Here is a 23,101-nt window from a genome sequence, read left to right as displayed (position 1 = left end):
GTCATGTATGGCTGTGTTTCTTTCACAGTTCACACAGAGAAATAAAGATTGTGCGCAACAAGTATGGCACGACGACACTGCTTCTTCCCCCAAACTCCGTTCCTATCTCGATTTTAAGTTGTCACTTGAGCAAGAAAAATATTTGTTATGCATCCATGTTTTCAAATTCAGAGCTGCATTGTCAAGGTTACGTTGTTCTTCTCACAATTTGCGTATTGAAAAGGAAAGACATAAAAATGTTATCACGGGGGAAAATCTTGTACTCTCGGGTCTCCACACTTGCCAAGGGGGAATCTCGTCTCATCTCTCTATCTCGTCCCCTTGAGGTACGGGATCGGGGAAGTCACTTATACTTTACAGTCAAATAAGACACACACAACGAAATACGTTTCAGCTGTCATCTTAGTCGATCAGTCGAGCACTCTACAAGACACAGCGCCCTGGGGAAAAGTCCCCAAATCTATCGCAAGGCTGAACCAAGACTAGCCCAAGACTGTGCTTAGACTCGCCCCAAGGCTCTCCAGGACTCCTCGCGACTGCATCTATCGTGCTGTGCTCCCCAAGACCAACTCAAAACTCTCTCTATTCATTTTCAAAACTCTAACCAATAACAATGCAGTAAAAAGACTCTAGGGCGTAACCTTCAATCATAAAGCCAATCACACTAAGTACTGAATACGTCATATCTTTTGATTAATCGTTCACTACATTAATAACTATGGATATAAACTGTCAGAATTAATAGTCTAAATAGCGGCGGTTAACTGGTAATTAGTTCCAAATCACCGAGCCAAGTTCCGTCCAAAATTTCAAATAGGCCTAAACGATGACAGACATAACACAGCAATTCGCTAATAATCAGCTAATTAAGTCGGTTAACAGATACGCAAAAACAAATTCATGACACATCCCTTCACCCAAAATGAGATTGTGCCTCCTGGCATAACACGTTCATAAATCAAAGATACCGTCAGCCACTCATTGTCATAGGGTTAAATACAATACTAATAAAAGGTATAAATCAAAAAGAGTAAAACACACTAATTAAGTACAATGATTATCAAGTCTAAATACAATGGTTATAAAGTCTCAAATATCAACGGTTATAAATCAAAAACAAGGGAAAGGCTACCAATCGACTCACTTTTCTCAAAACAGTTCGCTGAGATAACCCTTCACTGCACTGTCTCTCGTTACTAAGGTTACAAACTCTATATCAAAAGGTCAAAAAACTAAGGCGTGGCGGTGTAACCAAGCGATCAGCCAATCGCTGCAGTCGACAGCATGATCACATGATTACCAGGGATGCGTCTCTCGGTTAAAGCATTGCAAAGCGGTAACTAATAAACAATGAATAAAAAGCTATTAATCAAACTCCTGTCACATACGCTTATAAACTTCAACTGAACTCATAAGTCGTTAATCTAAACAAAAGTCATATGGCGTGGAAACAGAATGCAAAGACAAAGCTATCATAATACATTACTTCTCTGGCAATAAAGACGGGAAAAAGACTAAAACGATATAAACTACTGAATTACATATAAACCTGTCAATCATGAACAAAAGCTTGCGATATCAAACAATACATATATAAGCGCACCAAACTCTCATCTCAAAAAGACATTAAAAAACGTTACAAAGGTGCTCTAAACTCAAAAAGTGTCAGAAGTATTCCGGAACAACACGTAAACAAAAACAACTCTCAAAACGTCGGTATCTCTGTACTCGACAAATCTCAAAACTCTTAAAAACTCTTTGGGGCATTACTTTCCCCATCATAATCCGTACTCACGAACTCATTAAAACACCATAAAACTTCACAAAACTCAAAACACTGTGTTGCAAATACTTGTCCACTGAGGCGCGCTTAAATCGTTATAAAGGACCTCGCACGTCACTAAATATCAGTTCAAAACAAAGATCTGGGCGCTCACGTACATACAATTCAACATCACAAAAAAAAGGGTAAGAAAAAACGATAGGAAAAAGCAAGCAATACATTACATTACTAAGCAATAGTGTTGTGATTGTGAAAAGAGTTCAACATCCTTGAGTTACACAGTGTCTGTTACAGTGTCCAATGAGCGGTTCTCTAAGCAATACACAAATAGCTAAAGTCAAAGTCTATAAGCGTCTCTTCTCTTGTCGCGTTATTCCGGGTCGTTCTTTCTCTTCATCTTCTTGTCTTTAATGTCGCTCAATTCTTAATTATTCAGTCCTATACGATACTCGTCCTTCATAAGGGGTTCTGAAATCTTCATCTCTTCAGCCTTGTACATCGGTGTCGTTCGGGTAAAGCCGTTAGTCATCAAGCGCGGTTTCGTCTCTGCCATCGAGCCAGTTAGTTCGGTTCGAAAGAAAGACACACCTTCGCCATTTCACTTTTCTTCTCAGGATGTCAATATGCGTAAGACGCAATGCCCAGGGTTCTCACACCACATATCACGGGAGAAAATCTTGTACTCTCGGGTCTCCACACTTGCCAAGGGGGAATCTCGTCTCGTCTCTCTATCTCGTCCCCTTGAGGTACGGGATCGTGGAAGTCACTTATACTTTACAGTCAAATAAGACACACACAACGAAATACGTTTCAGCTCTCGTCTTAGTCGATCAGTCGAGCACTCTACAAGACACAGCGCGCTGGGGAAAAGTCCCCAAATCTATCGCAAGGCTGAACCAAGACTAGCCCAAGACTGTGCTTAGACTCGCCCCAAGGCTCTCCAGGACTCCTCGCGACTGCATCTATCGTGCTGTGCTCCCCAAGACCAACTCAAAACTCTCTCTATTCATTTTCAAAACTCTAACCAATAACAATGCAGTAAAAAGACTCTAGGGCGTAACCTTCAATCATAAAGCCAATCACACTAAGTACTGAATACGTCATATCTTTTGATTAATCGTTCACTACATTAATAACTATGGATATAAACTGTCAGAATTAATAGTCTAAATAGCGGCGGTTATCTGGTAATTAGTTCCAAATCACTGAGCCAAGTTCCGTCCAAAACTTCAAATAGGCCTAAACGATGACAGACGTAACACAGCAATTCGCTAATAATCAGCTAATTAAGTCGGTTAACAGATACGCAAAAACAAATTCATGACAATGTCCCCCTCGATAATAGATTGTGTGAATACTGTGTTGAACGAAATCAACTTTATGTTGAAGACGAATATCATTTTATAGCTATTTGCCATCGTTATCAACGTATTAGAGTAGATTGTTTGCCTGTATGGTTTTGCACCAACCCCACTTACAACAAATCTATCTCGCTCATGAGTTTAAGAAACGATGTAATTTTAAACCAGTTAGCGAGTTATGTATATTTTGCCATGAAAAGCAGAACTTTAATGATTTTTGTTTTCTATATTGTTACAATTGTTAAGTGAAACTGTATTTGCTCTTTGGGCCCTTTGCTTTGCAATAAATATATACATTCAATAAATATATACATTCACATAACAAAGTAGATGCACATGGTTAAAAAGTACAACATAGCGATGTTAACGAACAACATGAAATGGTAAATTCATCACATAATATGATACTATCATGCTTCGCCTCGGTTGACAATAAGCTCTTTTCCGGACCACGCTCGCAGAGCTGAATGCATGTATGAACACAAATATACAAGTTGAAAGAGTTCACGAGCAGTGATTGAATTCAGAGTTTGCATTAGAGAGCAGAGTTTGCATTAGAACACTGAAACGGGCTTCACAGGGCTGCACAATGCTTGGGTATAGGTTTATGTCAACATCATTCTCAAATACACTGTACATAATAAGTCGATATACTGTCAAAACACACAAAATACGTAACAAAAACAAAACAAAGTCCACGACTATCAAATTCTTTAGGTAGACGAACTGCGCAATCGCAGATCGAATGTCTCAAAGCGCGTGGCAAAACTGACGGAAAGCACGACTAAAAATCACGCGAAATCACTACAAAATCAGCTAAATTCGAGAGGAAGGTGCCCGGATGGAGGTAGATCGTACGAATATGTCAACAGGCTTTCATGGCCATGAGGTATAATATTAGTAATTGTATGTTTACCATATCTGTAAATACATTGGATGAAATAAATTACTAACGTCTTATCAACAAGTTAAGGAAAACACTTTGAAGCATGGTAAAGACATTGTAGAACATTTCGTTATAATGATGTAATTTAAAGAACACATTATTCCGAACTTTCATATGACAATTCAAAATTAGATTCCAAAATTATAATTAAAATCATCATAATGACATTTTTCAAAACGTATTTGCAGCAAAAATATATTGACCATTATTTATGTCATAATACCGTTTTCACATTTGTTGCCGTTATGATTACGTTTTCGTTTTCTGCAATTGTGTAGTTTTATATTATATATTGTGTGCCCGATAACACAATTGTATTTTTTCCCACGGATGTGGCGTTTCAGATTTTATTTTAGGGACATTGTGAGGTTTAGATGAGTGAGCCTTACTCACCGAATCTCTGGAAATCAGTTTCATATCAATTGACTTGTAAAATGTATTAATATTATGTTGATCATTGTTTCAGTTCGATTGCGTTAACAACAAAAAGTTGACATACGAGGACCATATAAGCGATCACAACAACCCAGAAAAAATGTTTGTTTAAGCACTTTAGCCGCTAAAATCAAATAAGTTACTTCCTGGCCAAGAACTGTGTTATATATATGCAAAGTAATATACGTGCAAATTATGGTGATTATGGTGGATGACAATCACAGCCTTTTCGAGCGACGTTGCTTTAATGTCACGACACAGCGGATTACTTAGTTGAAATAAAAGTGAGCTTATATATTTCCGATAAGCATATGTCTGACCATTATCAAAATAAAAGGAAATGTGTGGTTGGTTACGAGAACGAGTAAGTAAGCGAACTCAGACAAGTGTTTCCCGAAGTACCACAATGTTGCCTATCCTTGTACCATCATGTGAGAATCAGAACGTACTACACATAAGGAGTAGCTCCCAGCAATACATGTAACTTATGGAGTTCACACCGGAGCAGGTGAACTTTGTTGAGTAAATCAAGTAATATGTCAGAAAGGTGGGAGTTAGGAATTCAGATACTGGCAAAATATATGTTGTTTGAAAAGCGCCTAAAGTTTTTAGGATTCTTCATTCGTGTATGTACTAGGAATTGATCTATAGTTTTATTCTAAAATTCTGAACTGTCAAAGCTGGATTTCATGTTTATATCTTCACTTTCCCAGATAAAACGACATATAGAATTTCCACATAGTCATGGGCAGTTGAAACGAGTCATATAAATCATTTCGGGTTATATGCGAATAACAAATTCGTTAGGAAATGTTTATGTCATTCACTCAACAGAGCTAACTGATGTACGCAACTATGGCATGTGATTTACAGGTACACCATGTATGCATTTCTGTGTGTTGTTTACTTATACTGTTGTCCAACGCAGCCTTGTCACTGGCAATTCAAATAACAAGGTTTTAATAATTTAAGAACGGTTCTATTGAAATAAAAATGTACAGTACTACTTAATTAATTCGGATACATTGTTGTCAACTAAATAACAATATGCTAACACAATTTGTTGTAAGTGCACGCCACGTTTTGAATTGCGTGCGTAATTCTAGAGCTTTTTACACAAGTTTGACTGCAAGTGTGAATTGTTTAATTACGGCAGCCATGTCTATTGACATGTTTCGAGGCAGTAACTACTAGAAAAATGTCTTTGCTGATATTTTTTTCGAAACTCTGTTTTTTGTTATTTTTTCTGCTCTTTAAGATTTTTTTTCTCGAAATAAACTTTTTATTATTATCACTACTAGTATCTCGAGACTAATAGACTGGACACAATGTTTAGTTGAAAGGTTTACATTATTTTACGTCAAATAGAAAGGTCAATGCACTTTTATAATGCTAATATGAGTTCATGGTAAGGATATTAAACTCTAACATGTGTTCGATTTGGCGGGAAATCAGTAACTTATTTGCGTTAGAGTTATCACCTCATAGCTCAGGGGTCACCTCTCAGGTGTTTGACCGTACTTTAGAGGTTTTCCAAACGATCTAACACTGACCAAATATAGAGGTCTATATTTTACGTAAAATCGGGCAAATATAAGATAAAGATTACTAAAATAAAATATTAAACATTATGAACAGTATAATCTTAATAACTGCTTCCCTAGTAGGCCAGACACACTCAGTAGTACGTCATCAACTTTTGTTCACAATTGCTCGGCCATGAACTTCTGTCTGCTCCTTGAATGCCAATACGGACATATATGGATTATCAAGGCCTTAATTTGATCCTGATCTTGATAAACCAATCTGCTGATTAAAAAACCCTGAATATTTAACATTTCACAAGGACTCCGAGAAACTAGTAGGTAACTAGTAGACCTGTCCTGTCTGGCCATGGTGAGTCTTCCGTGAGACACCTATATATGACACCTGAACTAAAAAAACAGTCACACGATGACGTGTCACTCGGGATTTCATGTAAATTAAAGCGCAATTGGGGCCTGGCCAGTCCTTTCGACTGAAGGCTAAAGATGTTAATAGGGGAGGGGTAGGTGAACCTTTCTGGTAAGCGTCAAGTAAGATAACGAACCAATATAACGGGATTATGTAAACCATTTTCTTTTGCACGGACTTTATACTAAAGTAATTACTGGCGTGGTTAACACCAGATTTCGCGCCCTTGGGTACGATTGTCCAACCAGCCTTAGTAGTCAGCCCTCTTGCTTCAAACCAGTACGTGGATGTCTCTAGAAGAGCATGTATGTCTCGCACATATTGTTGATGACGATTCTTCAAGCAGCCTCGTCAGATGACTCAATTATCCTCGATATAAAATGCGCCAATCAAGTTGTATCGCACTCTTGAAATAACCCTCCACTCCTCCGCTCATGTCCACGGACTCACGTCGTAGGAGTTAACTGTAATAGTACAGGAATTTTGATGAATCTGACTAACGTAGATGATATCCTGTTGTTGTTCTTGGCATGCACCATTCGTGATGTGCACCTTGTGTCGCATGACGCTTTTTACAGTGCCCTTTCTACAGATACTGCACGCGGTACTAGGAATGAATATATGATTCATGATGACTGTATGATAATATTTGATACCGGACAATGGTGCGTTACAGTATTGCAATGACGTCATTGTTTGCACAGCGATATACATCTAGGTTCACGCAGGTGCGTATATGGCGGTAAATATCCAAGTTTGCGCATGCGTGCAAAGTAACGTGGGTGTGCTCTTCGTTAAAACACAGAGTGGTTTGGAAGGTGTCCTCAATAGTCGCACGGAAAGTTATCTAAATCTGCCGTATATAACTCATCTGTCTGCAGCACGTTGAAATACAAGGGACCTGCGTGCGTCTTTGTTTTTGGATCACTAGTCAATCTTCTGGAATAGGTAAGTAAGTCAGGCGCGGCAACGCGGAAACACACCACGTGCAGTTTACAAGGCGTCCCGACCAGACACCTTTGTGCATATGGTAAATCCAATTGTACACTGGTACTAATCATCAAAGCGTCTTATTTTCATTTTCTGAGGCAGATCGTATGGGATAAATTTGCTAGATTTTTTACAAACTACAATATCAATGTCTAGTAGGTTATAAATTGGATCAAGGGGCATTCTCGTTAAAAAAAAAAAAACCTTTACCGTGCCTCTTCAAATATTCAAAGTCCACTGTAGGCAAACACCAGTGAAGTATGCTCAGCTTAATCAGACCGTCTATATATTCATGGCAATGACTTTATATTTTAGACAAGATTATGATCAAATGCGAAATTTTCTCCTGATCACAAAACAGAGATGACTGGTTTAAGTACTGAAGCGTGTCGACAATTTTAATCTAATCTACTGAAAGGTCCGCTCATGACACGTGGAAGACATCAAATAAAATACAATTAGACACTCTTCAACTTTAGAAATTGTCAGGTCGGTTTTACATCGTACAATGTCTGGGTTAATATTCGTCATTACAAAAATACATGCATTGTGAGTTGTTTTGACCAACGCCAATCATCGTCCCACGCATCTGCATAGTTTAGTACTTACGTAATTTTGTTAAAACAATGCTATTTTTGGCGATGACGTCATGTCGGCAACCTGTAAATTTCCCCATCAGATATTGTACTTTAGAGAAATTGTGTGATATTTGTTACAATTAGTTATTATTGTAATATCCACGTGGTTCGTGAAACAAACAAGTCTATATTAATAGAGATGTTTGCCACAAACATATCATATTATGTGATCAATGACAGAAAGATATATACCCTTCGATGTACAACTAAGTGAGGTGAGGTGTATTTAATTAACAATCATATCGTGTTTTTTACATGTCTAACAAAGACCGCCAAACCTCAAGCAAGCCAAATCCCATATCACTATGAACAAAGGAAAAATATGAAAATAAAACAATTAATATTCAATTTCAAGTAGCATCATTAGGTCATTTGAATTTTAGTCTCGCGCCCTGCAAATCAGAGGCGCACCCCACATATTTGAAGCCGCGAAATGACCGAATCCAATATTGAAGAACATTGTGCAAACATTGGCTGTTAGATTTACCTTTCCTGCAGACGCTACTTCATAAAAATGACCCTGCAGAAATTAACATTATTGTTACACATTAACTAATGGCTAGCTAAGCGTGTCAATGGTCCTTTGTGTGTGCATGTATTTACTCTACCTTTACGACACCAGGTGTCACCAAATTTTTAGTCATGTAAAAGACAAAGTTAGAAGTTTTTCGATACTTTTTATTCATTAAAGTACATGAGCCGCATTTGGTGTTAATTTACATAATTATGAGTCAAAATGTCGCACATGGGGTACACGTGGGGGTAAATTCTAGAATCTTAACGATTGGCGAATGCAAACAAGTTCTACAGACAGAGGGATTGGTTTTGGTCATTCAAAAATGTTCGAGCTGTTTGCATGGTATTATAATCTGCCATGTTGGATGATGTATTACTACATATTTACTCATTTAATATCAATTTGGGCTCAGTATTACATGGTTAAAACAAACTGTCGAAAAACACAACATGTGCCCCTTCGTAACATACAATTAGCCACATTTAGCTGGTTCCTGTCGTAACATGGAATACCCTAAATCATTGATATTAATATCAATTTGTCACAAAACAAAAAATTATATACTACTATGAATGTAGTACGCGTCCCGCCAGGTACGAGGCTGTCTTGTGAGTGCGCATGCGTTTTCAGTTATTTTTTATAAACGCATGCAGTTGTTTCTTTGTTTTGTGTTTATTAAGCTTGCAATTGTTCTTGCACTAATAATATCACGTGATTATATCGACTTGAATCTTGTAGATCAACAGATTGAATCGACACATTAAATATCAAACGTGTACATTACCACTTAAAGTAAAATGCGACTGAACATATAAGATCACTGGCGTCTTGAAAATAAACTAGTATAGTCAATAAAATGACTATAGTTCATCAACAATATATTTAAAAAAATCACGTGTCCTTATTTTGTTTATTTTTTTCAAATATTGACGAACCTCTTAATATATTACTTTGGAGATTGATGTAGAATCATAACATTTCCCCAATTATAACGTGCAATAGCATTGTCATTGTAGCTACATTCATTATCAATAAAATGCTAACTATTTCAAATATTGTACCTCTCTTTTACAGGGATATTCACGTAAACCACCCTGGAAATGGCAACCCGTTTCATTGCTGCGCTGATCTTTGTGATTAATTTTATTTTGATAACGGCTAACGAAGGTAAGAGGCTCTCATCATCATTTTATCACACGAACATCGATATGCATGTTATAAGATTTATATGAAATGTACCGTTTGTAATCATCCCAATAATATAACTTCTTACAATATCATTTTAGAGGCCGCCTAATTTTGTTTGTTTGGAATTTTCAAATAGTTCATCATATTATATACAATATGGCCGCCATTTTGAGCTGCCACTGCTATGGGGTAATGTAGAAAATAATTGAGTTCAGTGACTCGCGGTCGTTCGATCGTGTTCACGTTTTGAGCAAGAAGAGAACTGTGGGTTTTTGCTAATTACCATATGTCTTAACAATCACAGCATGTTACATTACCTATTTGCTTGTGGTTACAATAAAAAAAAAAAAAAAAAAAAAAACATTTACAAACTGCGACTAGGTGCTGTTTTCTATGGCAAGTATAATGCACACAAACAAACTAGATAAATGAAGACGGTAGAAAATTCATCTGGACGAAAAGTTTTTTTCGCGAACTAGTTACTTAAACAGATATAGTGCTGTTTTTTCTTCAATTTCAATGTAACTCTTGTGTCATTTCACTCAAGTAACTTTACCACGTACTACCCAGTCTCTGATAAAGTTGTTCGTATTTATAAATTGTTCGGTTGTCAGGAACTTTTTGTTTTTACTTATTGTAGCACGTGGTCAAACAAAACAAATGTGACGAGATCACAATCAGCGAATATATAGTATGACTCTCCCACCTGAGTCACAACAACCCCTTGGTGGCCACTACTTAACATATTATTTTCCGTGGGTGACAGAATCCGTACCATGCCCGATTACCACCAATCCACCCACTCGATAAACCACTATTACCACTCAAAACATTGCTAACAATATTACTCATAGCCAATCCGCCCACATACCATTGTTCTTGAAGTGCGACTCTACAGCCTCTGGGACTGCACCAGGGTGTCACAAGGAATGTTATTGGAATTGTCCACCCATCGTTTGTCATTCATGCAGTCATTAGCAAAGGTGGCAATCCTATGTTATAAGCTTAAGTTCACCATTTTCTACCATGAAAGAATGTATTATCACTGACAGTTTTGAATTACACAATGATCAACAGTAAATTGAATGACTTCATGGTTGTTTAAAACATGTCTTCTTACCGACTTTTAGACAAGAATTACACTCAAACATTTGTCCAACTAATCAAGTAAACCAGGAATCGCATTCCACAAATATTCTTGTTTGTATAGTACAGAAAAATAAATTACTACTTACATTCTGAGTATAGAAAATATATTTTTTCGCAAAGCACTCCAATTTGATAATCATTTTCCGTTTATATATTCGGATCGGCGATTTAAAATCTAAAAATAAAATTACATGCATATATTTCGCTTTCAAAACCAGGATTTAAAAATTGACGACATTGGTATACAGTAACAACATCTTCCCCAGTACACGTGTGAGCGATATCACGTGAACACAAGTGAACACTTCATGCATTGAATGACAAACAAACAGACATAAAAGTCATTTTGATAGCACAGAGGTCATTTTCGAACAGCCATATTTTATATCGTTCGTTAACATGTTCTCTATTTGCCTATTTTATGTTTAATATATACTAGTATTTACATCTAAGTGAAATGTGGTATGTTGTAGACTTAAGAAGGAAACATTTTGAAAAATGCCCTAATCGTAAAAATTTAGAAGAAAACTATTTGAAAAAAAACTATGTAGATTTGCATTCAAACTGTCACATTTTCAGTTTCTTGCAAACTATATAATAAATAATTTATGATGGCCACAATTATTCCGAAATAATTCCAAGTTTTTCATCCTTGTAGCAAGAAATATCACCGATATAACAATGATGGGAATTGTTTATATTTGAATAATAGCCAAGCCAAATATGGTCATTTGAAAAATAAATGAGATTTAAAACCGTAACATGTAAATTTAATAGTGTGTGATTTCACGCCATCCTCTGAATAATACAACATGTTATGGACATAAGGGCTTATTTATTTATTATACAGTATTGTTTGAAACAAAACTTAATTTGTTGGTTTGTTGATAATAATCTTTACAGATCTCAGAGCTGAGCAGTTCGAGATAACCAATGAGCTGATACCAGAATATAGACCAGCAGAAGACACATCCATTACGTTAGATCTCATCATTAAGAACGTGGGTGACATAGATTTGCATTCCTCACCCGAGGAGATTCCACATTTCTACGCACAGGCTTACCTAGCTGATAACGTAGAAGAGGAAAATGCACACCAGAAATCAGAGCATTTTAATCTCACAATTACAGATGCCAATGTGTTTGGAGCCTTCCCACAGCAAACAAAAGTGAACCTGACCGCTATAACAGGTACCATCAAGGTCGATGCCGAACACTGTCTTCACTACACACACATGTGTGTGCAGATTTACCCAAACAAGACGGACAAAAATATGACAAACGATGACTTCTGCTTAAAAGTGGGAGTACCACCACCTGGGGGAGTTGGTAATTTATTCTGCACAGGTGAGGCCAATTTCACAGTAATTTACCTTTCACGAATATGTCTAATAATTCCAGTAATGAATATTCATGAGCATAGTTTAATTATTACACGATTTTTTTAATCTCAGATTTGGTTATCGATTTCTTCAACATCACGTCTCCCACGGCGGTGACGTACAAGGCTGGTGTGGAAGAAAAAATAACTGCTTCAATCGGTGTTAAGAACCTTGGAGCAGTCGATCTTCCTTTTGAGGAAGCATCAAGTCACTGGGGTATTGACCTGTACCTACAAGGCCCAGAAGCATCTATTGACCTTGGATACGTCAGAGTCAAATCTGGGGAGAGAGAAAAGCCTCACCAGGCATTCTATGGCCGTAATCATCCTGAGAATCCAAGCAACGTGGTGACCGTCAATGATGTTGCATTAGAAGTGCTGCTGGATAAGAACAACTGCGAGAAGTACCAAGAACTCTGTCTACGGTTGTTGCCGAGTGTGACTGCCCGAAGCGATTCCATGGATGACGACGAAGAACGATGTCTAGCATTCAATTCGATGATAGTAGACGGTGGAGCTGGCATGAAAAATTGTAAGTAATGTATTGTTGGTAACAATTTATAATTTTCTTGATCAATGCTCGTATGGGCTTCCTGGCTTTCTTTATTGCAATGTAAATGTACATTCTTGTGATAAAGTGTATGCATGTAATGCTTAGTTTGAACTTTGCACTATACCAAAGTGTCACGTGGTATCACTGTGTTTCCCGCAGGTACAATAAAACAGGAGCCATTCCTGCGCGAGGTTAAGACTAATCATCAGCCCGAGCAACCTGCTGGTGCAGCAATGACCACCGTTTCCCTGATCGCCGTTCTCTTCTCAGTCTTTGCTACCAAGTTCATATAGGAGGCGTTAACCACCATTTGTTCAATTTCACTTTTAGGTGATTTTGTGAAGACAGAGACAAAGTCAGAGAATAAGCAACAAGTTGAAATAGTAGGGGATAGCGAGCCTGACGCTGGGAATGAAATCGTGGGAAACTCTGTAATAACACTTGTGTTAGCTGCATATGTGGCGTGGTTCTTGTAGAACACAGTGCGATATCAGAAATGAGATTTCTAAGAGACCATTTCATCTGCTGTTGCAGTAACTTTATTTCTACTCTATGTAACCTTTGCTATTTTAGATATACGCGTCGTACATATATTATAAAAGGTGTTGTTAGAATTCATGCAAATGTTATGAACAGTGACGATCCAAAATCAGATCGAATTTTGTATATTCCAATTAATGTAATCTGCTATATTTAGTCAATATTAGGTTACACTTAGCATCTTCTTAGACATACAGATTTGTCATTTCTTGAATATATTTGCATTTTTCTTTTATTCTTATATTTTGCGAACATTTATTTTTCATAACAAACCTAAACAGGACATACACAAATATATTGAATGGTTGATTATATAATCTTAGAAGGATTCTGAAATTGATCGAGAAATTTTAATATAAGTACAGCACGGTTATTGGTCAAAAACAATTATAGAGTGCTCCCTACCACGTACGCGCTTACAATTGCATTCAATTCTGTATGTTCTGGGGATAATATCTCACTGACCCCTGTAATTATCATCATTGATTTGGGCAATTGTTGCTAAAAATCTAAGAATTCTGAAAATCTAATTTAGGAGTACCTCCTAAAATAAAGAAAGCCGTACAAATATCAAAATACACTTACAAATAGTTTTGAGGAATCACAAAAATGCAAATATTTAATTTGGTGATTTGATAGCACGATTTTTGGCGATTGCAATCTAACTTCAGTTATCCAATGTTGCCAAGCCAACCGATGTACCATTTCTCACAATAATGAGTGGGAGGTGTTCCACATATTATCAAAGTGTGAATGCAATTCTAGTTGGCGTTAAACAAGTTTCTATCAGGTTTAGACTATGATAATAATATATACATTTTACAATAATAACAAACGATTTCAACTGTTTTTGACAACATCCACATAATATATATGGTGGTACATATTTGTTTTTAAAGTTTAAGGGTTATTAAATAATCACTGAAGCCTGTACTATCTGTATTCATAGATAACTATTAGAGACAATTATTAAAAAAAACTTTTTTTGAAAGCTCTTTCTGGCCACCGTACTATTTACTTATATGAGTGTGTATCGCAATACGTTCGCAATGGACCACAATAGTAACTTTTGATTGTATCACGTATTAATCTTGTTCATATTTGTCAAATGTTTTGTGATGATCGTGATTTAAGCACATTTGTCAAATGTAAAAAACTGTAATGGCGGCCATTTTGTCTTCAACTAAGACCTGCTTATGTAACTAATATATGCGAGTAGTCGCCTTGATTGAACAGACTATATATTTTATCTGATATATTTATCAGTTCCGAAATATGTTAAGTTATATTTAGCACATTTTTTATTGCTGCTGTCCAATAATACACCAAATAAAACTAATCTAGTTTTGACAATAACAATCGTCATTTGATTTTTTCGAAAATTATCAGAACGATTGTCGCCCACTGGCACCGATGTTTTGATTTTAACGCTTATTAAGAGCACATGTAAGTATATATAATGAAGACTAAGCAATGTAGGTTGGATTCTTTCAATTCTTGATTTCGTGAAGAGATCCAAGACTCGGAAATTGCCTGTAAAATCCACGGTTTTTAAGGTCAACATATATAGACCGTAACTAGATACATTGACTATGAATAGTGTAATTATATTTATAATAATAATCATGCAGCGAGGTTAGATTAGACAAACCGGAATTACCCAAACAAAGGTGGGGAATTGCATCACATGAAGATTCGAATAAACCAAATTCTATTCTAAGAGCCAAATTTAACCGAACCAATCGAAAGTTGCCAAATTGAAAATAATCATCTGTAATGTTATCAACTACTCCAGGAATTAAATTACTCATTACATATTTTTTGTCAAGGTTACTTGTGTAGGATGTGGAGACATCTGAAAAAATAACTTTGAAAAGCAGGCCTACATAGTAGTTAAATTATTACACTTAGCGAATTACGCTCGTAATATAGTAGTTAACTTATTACACATAATGAGTAACGTTCGTATTATATAGTGAGTTACGTTCGTAATATAGTAGTTAACTTATTACACATAATGAGTTACGCTCGTAATATATAGTGAGTTACGCTCGTAATATATAGTGAGTTACGCTCGTAATATAGTAGTTAACTTATTACACATAATGAGTAACGCTCGTAATATATAGTGAGTTACGCTCGTAATATATTAGTTAACTTATTACACATAATGAGTTACGCTCGTAATATATAGTGAGTTACGCTCGTAATATAGTAGTTAACTTATTACACATAATAAGTTACGCTCGCAATATATAGTGAGTTACGCTCGTAATATAGTAGTTAACTTATTACACATAATGAGTTACGCTCGTAAGATAGTAGTTAACTTATTACACATAATGAGTAACGCTCGTAATATATAGTGAGTTACGCTCGTAATATATTAGTTAACTTATTACACATAATGAGTTACGCTCGTAATAAATAGTGAGTTACGCTCGTAATATAGTAGTTAACTTATTACACATAATGAGTTACGCTCGTAATATATAGTGAGTTACGCTCGTAATATAAAGTGGGTTACGCTCGTAATATATAGTGAGTTACGCTCACAATATATAGTGAGTTACGCTCGTAATATAGTAGTTAACTTATTACACATAATGAGTTACGCTCGCAATATATAGTGAGTTACGCTCGTAATATAATAGTTAACTTATTACACATAATGAGTTACGCTCGTAATATATAGTGAGTTACGCTCGTAATATATAGTGAGTTACGCTCGCAATATATAGTGAGTTACGCTCGTAATATAGTAGTTAACTTATTACACATAATGAGTTACGCTCGCAATATATAGTGAGTTACGCTCGTAATATAGTAGTTAACTTATCACCCATAGTGAGTTACCAAACGCTTCAGCGTGGTATTAAGAGTTTGTTTTCAGGGGTGGGTGATACCAAGGTGGGAAATGGATGCACATAAGGGGTTAATTTCTTGAATTGCAATATAGAGGGTTCAGGCCGAAATACAATATATAGTGTTTTCATGTTTCGTCTGATATTTCTGTAGTATTCTGCTGCTGTAAGTAATGCACGATTTGTTCCGAAATTCAGTATTTTGTGTACATTCCAGGGTTATTCGTTTTTTGCTGAAAACACCCCTATTTTTTAATGGCAGAGTCGAATAGTTTCACGCCCACTGGGAAATCTGCATTGTTGCTTGAATGAGAGCTAATTAAACACATTTTCCAGACCGGCGAAAGAGTATGCAACAGCCAATTTTAACAGCCTGTCACATGATTTTATTCTGAATGTCAACATGAAAAGAGGCTAGTCCATTATACGCAGGAGTAATTGGGAGTAGAATATGTGAGGGATAGTATTGACAGAGATGTGTATACTGGAAAGTAATAACTATCATACTTTTGCACTCTGAGCATTCCTGTTTTAATATATTGGTTTGAAAATGTTGAACTTGCATGATTTGCAATGTTTTTTTTTTACTGAAACTCCCCTATTGATCGAATTCCGGGTTTGAACGAGAACGACACACCACGTGATTCATTTGAATACAATGCTGAAGGCAAGCATGCCGTGCTACTGTGGTACTCCACTGACGGGATGACTTACTAGTACTGCATGCTACAACTTCGCTTCTGATGTTGCTTGCTAGCCGTGGATTGAATGAATCTTGATTACCGGTTAAAATGTTGCTCATTTGGCGTTGGTAATCTTTATTTGGAACTGGGTAACGCCGCAACGTCGCCAGCAGAAACCTCCTGGTACTTCGTACTATGATAAAACTCAGTCAATATACACTAAGTTCTGTCAATCGTAGTATTCCATGTGATGTACACCTAATATGCAAAAAATGTTGCTAAACTGGATAAAAATAGCAGACGAACATTTATTTACAAAATAAAAATACTTCGGTTGCCAATGAAAACAAGCCGGTAAAAAACAAGCAATATGTTTTCGGCTGTTACCATGGTAGGACATGAACGTGAAGCTAACGTCGGTTTATAACTTAACATTCAGTCTTTAGAAGTCACTTTATTTTATTTTATTGCTAGGACGTATTCAGCCGTTAAATGTATTATTTCCAACCGTTTTGCGATAGTATTTTCTAGATTGGAGGCACCATTTAGATTTTATTCAAAGTTCAATTGGGATTACGTTGACAGTGTAACGATGTCGGCGCCAGTGATCTCTTACCAGTGCGCAACGTAGCCAGAATAAAAGGCATGATCATTTGGCCACTGCTATTACAAGACTGGTAGAAGGTAATAAACTTGGGGCGAAAGTATTCAAAAAACAGATTTTGGCTGTTGCCATATCATGGTAGCGGTGGGTCAGGATTGTTTTTCCAATTAGTGATGGTACGATCTGATCAAGTTTGAACAAAATCAGCCAAGCCAAAAAAAAATCACAGAAGAGTTAAAACGCCATTCCTGGTGAACAGTTACTCTAACTTTGGGGTCAAATTTCTCATTTTTTATTTTGTAAACACATTTCCGTCTGCTATTTTTGTCAGATTCAAATCGTTCACCAATCGTTCATTTTTGGCATGTTAGATGTACATCACATAGAATACTAGGATTGGGAGAACTTAATGTATGTTGACCACCTGGAAACTGAGTTTTATCAATCTTGAAGGGCTCTCTGAACATCCAACCGCAGCCTGGACCCGCAGTAAAATTAGCCTTTTCACTTTGGCGCGTAGATGTTTTGACTTGACAAGTTGTTTGACAGCTAGCAAAAAGATTGTGCGACGCGCGTCGTAGGCGGCGTCTTTTTTATGACGTTTTGAACACTTAGTCAATTTGAGCAGTATTTATTCGGACAATGACTCAAGTTTAGACGTCTGATTATTTTATTTTCACACGTACAGTGACACGCGTTCTACACTGACACGCGTTGCTAGGTCGCAGCACCGTCTTGGAGCATATTAATGGGCAATTGGGTTCCCATTTCCCTCACACTCTATTGAGACACAGCACAGTGAAAATTTGATTCACATGTAATGCTTGAAAACATGTCAGCAAAAATAAATTAAGTGAAATTCTACGTGACTTCATAAGAGTTGGAAATGAACAAATTACACCCGACCCTACCACTCCATACACAATGTAAACTACACCCCAAAACATCCTTTCGCCCATGGGTACTATCGTGTTTCACCAGTGTATTCTATTTGACTTCAGGAGAAATTGAAATAAACAAATTAATTATAATTTCAGCCTCTAGTTGAGCACTGATTAAATCATAAACTACCTCGTCTTTATGTCAACTTTAATTTATTCATTGCCTACATCAGTGACTTCAAAATATATGTTTCAATTTAACTCGCTGTTAATTGCATGGGAGTGCCAGTCTTTCATGAATGTCTATGGTCATGTCAATTTCGTGCGATTACTGGGAACATGAAGCTGTAACTAAATCCTGGTATAAGCACCGGTTAGGCAGGCTTGAACTGTGCATGTGAAGCCACCTTTCTCATTGTTTGGTAACTATTTGCTGCGAATGCAGCAAAAATCAATATAAAAATATTACCCACACAGCATTCTACAGGTTACTTGTGATATATAGTAGTTACTACACATACATGCTATTATTTAGCTTGCTAGATTTGTTGGGTACTTTGTACGAAGTAACCATGGTATCCACAATGGAGGATCTAGTGTAACAGTTAGCGTAACATGTATCTTGACACATCAGTTAGCGAATTAACTCAATATTTATATTCGTCACTAATTTTCCATTCACTGCTAATACTTCATATATTGTCGCGTCGGATGAGACAGTTGTTTTGTTAATTAGTCGCCGAGGTGACTAGGATTTTGAGTTGGGTCTTCATTGCATGCCATACTACTTACATATCATCATCTATAAATCATTGATAATATCAAGTACGAGTCGTTGGAAGTACCTGACTTAACTTTACCTTACACGCATGCGTTTTCATACAGTTTGTTTGCGCTTTGCAAAGTATGTAGTGATTTTCAGTGTACCCCGAATCACGGACAGAAATGATTTATTTTGCTTTTTCTAAACATACACATGATACTGTGTATCTTAACTTGAAACAGTGCACGATTAACAATCTACGCAATGAAATCAGCACTTGTCAGATCGTATTTCAGTAATTGTCAAATTGTCAGACAATTTAATATTGATAATGACAAATTTAGGTAAAAAACGTCATATTTGTCTCAAAGTGTATCTCTGCACCTGTTACAGTAAAAGAAAATTATAAATTAATCGTGCATCTTCACAAAGCCTTACTTAACGCGAATGTTTTCCAAGTTGCCCTGAGCATTATATTGATAGGAATATTTTAGTTTATGAAAGGTCCACACTGAATATTCAACTTACAGTAAGTTTAAGGGGTGTAACGCAAAGCTACAGTACATACATGGCACATCGCCAAACTATCTGTTATTCGTGTATGCTACCCCTTAGTAAAACGCTGGAGACATGGGGGGCATAAGAGTGCAGAGACTTATTCAGGTCGAAGACATTAACAATATACCTCATAAATGAAGCACATTAAGTTCGGAATGTGCAACGGTTGCCGATATAAATACTTTAGCGTAGTTGTGATAACAATTCAGGTCACCCAATAGCACATTTATTGTTTGCGATGCCAATACTGAAACCCATACTGTAAATTTGTCATATCCCATCAAATATTTTATTAACAAATACAACCGTCGGTATGTAACTAACATGCAGCGTGACATGAGCATAGCCGTAGGTTGATTCTCAATACATTTATTAATGAGATGGGATATAATTGTATACTGTGTAAGAAAACGTGATCTGAAAAGTGGCCTACAAATTTACCAAGTTAAAAAGGTTGTGTATCAACTTGAAGTATGTTGCTGAAAAATGTTGCAAAATTACAGAAAGTCGTTGACCAGGTAATTAAAAATGTAATATTTCTCCGAAACTAACAATGTGGTGCGGCGTTTAAATAGAATGATGCCCACGGGTCTTTGTGTGCATTTTTGAACATATACAAATCACAATATTTCGTTTAAAAGAGAATTGTTGTCGCCTAGAAATCTTCCACTTTTCTCTTGGAATGGATAAAATCGATGGTAGGTTATTTTGTTGTAGATGTATTTAAATCATTAACATGTTGATACTTATTAATTGGTAATTTGGCGGCAGTCATCCTTGAATTTGATTATTTCATGAGTGTCATAAAGTTCACTACGGGAATTATTAGTTTGAGTCGTTTGTCTGTGGATAGCTGGAATACAGGCAGGTGACTGCCGTTTGGTTCATTGTCAGAAATGGTCTAATTGTCATATGTAAAACACTCTTGAAAAAGTTACTTGATAGGCTGTGCGTAGTTGCATCTGAATATGATTCTTTATATTCATATTATTTGAATAACAAGAATTGTCATGCTTTGGTTTATTATTGTACAGATAGAATCAAAGACGCTAAAGGAACTTTCACTTTTGAAGGATTATTAGAACGTTATCATTCCCTTTTTCGTGATTATAGTAAACTTATATACAAATCTGTCGTTGAATAATTTATTATTTCTTTTCGCAATTTTAATATTAAACACGCGAATTAACGCTTTATGTTTCAAGTTTAGCTACAATTTTGCCCTTAATATTTACCTAGTCAGGGTGCGAATTAGGTCTAATATAAAGGAATAAATTATAGAAAAATGTTTCACTAAAATTTTGGCGGGAAAAATATTGCAGCCAATTTGTGTGAGTCTTTTTGTTTTATTGTCAACTTGCACGTGACCATGGTCGTCAAGCTCATATGTCGGGAGGTCGCAACCATGCCAGTTTACATGTATATTTCATAAAAAAGTCTTTCTCGAATTGATATTGTGCGTGTATAAGTTGTATATTTCTCCCCAGTAATTGATTTCATGTTCAACTTTTAACATCTCCACTGGCGTCTCTGTTGATTGAAATAACAATTCCATGCATTATTCAAGTTATTAGAGCCATGTGATAGCGACAACTTCATAATGTGCGTCTCAGAAGCATAACTTTCGATAGGGGAAAAGTTAGAATTAGTTTCAAAAAATTGTGAGATTATTGTAAAATCAAGGAGTCGCGCTAACATTTTGTGTTGACTGCATCGATTTCCCAAAATTTCCCTATCTGTCATCGGACATTAATCGAGACTAAAGCCAGTGTGGTAACTATTTTCTCGGTTTGTAGAATATGCTTTTTATTTAGGTCAAACACGTCAAGGAGTTGACATTCAGTGACTAACGCACGACTCGAAAGTTATATTCGAAATGTGAACAAATAATGATCGACGATAGTGCGCCCTCATCGACCGAATCAATCAAGTAACAAGTTTGTTCAAGTACATATGCCACCGGCCATTTAAGTACAAATCAGATATAAAGTATATATTTACACATATGAGGGCTAATCAATAAAACTCGTATCACAATTCAGGTCTCGTCTTTGCATAGCATGGAAAATAAATTTTGAAAGATCACGTACAACGGTAACACTGCGAAAGTTTTACTGCCTGTATAAACCAATCACAGCTGTCCTAGAGTATATATCGCCCTTGATATGACATCATTTTATAATTTACTTTCCGTTTTAAAAATACATAACGGCACGTAAAACTAAAACATGAACATGTATGACAAAAAACAAGAATGAACAAATATAAATAAATATGAAAAATATAGCCTATACCTTATTCTATCGAAGACAGCACAGCAGTGACGACCTAATTTATCAACATGGCAATACCCCAGCGTCGAACAGGCTTGTTTCTTTCGTTTTGTAAATAACTAGACATAGATCACGTGCCATGAAATACTAACTATGTTCGGCTTATATGATTGGTGTGAATTTGGAGCCACTGGTATTAACTAGTAAACGACGGGATAACGCATTGAATTGCCTTTATTAATTATCAGATTGCCACAAAGCATTGAATGTGAGCAAACTATAACATTACGACGCATCGGTAAGCAGAAGTGATAAAAGCAGCATATATTTGCCAAATTGTCGTCTAACATTAAAATAAGTGTATTTTGAAATTCCTGCTGGCATTCGATCTAAAGTTAAATTAAAACTTTTAGACCCTACGCTGTAGCGCCCTCAACTTACATCCGGGTTCTCTACTAGTACTGGGGAAATCCCCTTTTATTTTACCGTGTCAAATAGATGTGTTGCTGGCGTATCAACGCACGTCTCGCGAACTTGACCGTGCTCTGCTATCACGCTGTATGTATATGACTAAGTCGTATAAACTAAAAAAACATTCTACACGTGTGTTCTGGCTCGGTAGGTAAGCACGTTTATAATATTGTGTTCGCTTAAAACATGTACGAATGTGTTTTACCTATTCAGAAAAAGTGCATCATAAAATCTGGCTGTTGATCATTATTTTTTATACGAGCGTGAGTAACTAAGTTGTGAGAGTAAATTCTAAACGCATTGCTCTGTAATGGAGTTGTGTGTAATGCATGGTAACGTGTGTAATGCATGGTAACGTGTGTAATGCATGGTAACGTGTGTAACGCGTTGAACGGGAGCATAGCACGCTACAATATATACTCAACAGATCATAAATTATGTAAATTACTATTATACCAAACTGGGGAATTCCAGACACGAAGGCTCTATCGAACCATTAATTATATAGGGGTGAGGAGGATAGTATCCAGGGTAGTTTTTGAAACGAATAATTTTCACCAAAATGCCTTG

At 36.4% G+C, this 23,101-nt stretch overlaps 1 protein-coding gene across 1 annotated transcript; it reads left to right on the top strand.

Annotated features, from left to right (window-relative positions):
• The first annotated feature begins 7,266 nt into the window (after positions 1-7,266).
• On the top strand, positions 7,267-13,673 carry LOC100372275 (uncharacterized). The gene is made up of 5 exons (XM_002735397.4): positions 7,267-7,426; positions 9,698-9,790; positions 11,864-12,307; positions 12,415-12,873; positions 13,225-13,673. The coding sequence occupies exons 2-5, from the start codon at positions 9,724-9,726 to the stop codon at positions 13,368-13,370; spliced, it is 1,116 nt and encodes a 371-aa protein (XP_002735443.1). The 5' UTR covers positions 7,267-7,426; positions 9,698-9,723; the 3' UTR covers positions 13,371-13,673.
• The last annotated feature ends 9,428 nt before the right edge of the window (positions 13,674-23,101 follow it).

This window comes from Saccoglossus kowalevskii, chromosome 17 (genome assembly GCF_978046115.1).
Source record: "Saccoglossus kowalevskii chromosome 17, keSacKowa6.1, whole genome shotgun sequence".
NCBI lineage: Eukaryota > Metazoa > Hemichordata > Enteropneusta > Harrimaniidae > Saccoglossus > Saccoglossus kowalevskii.
This window is presented reverse-complemented; position numbering and strand designations above follow the sequence as displayed.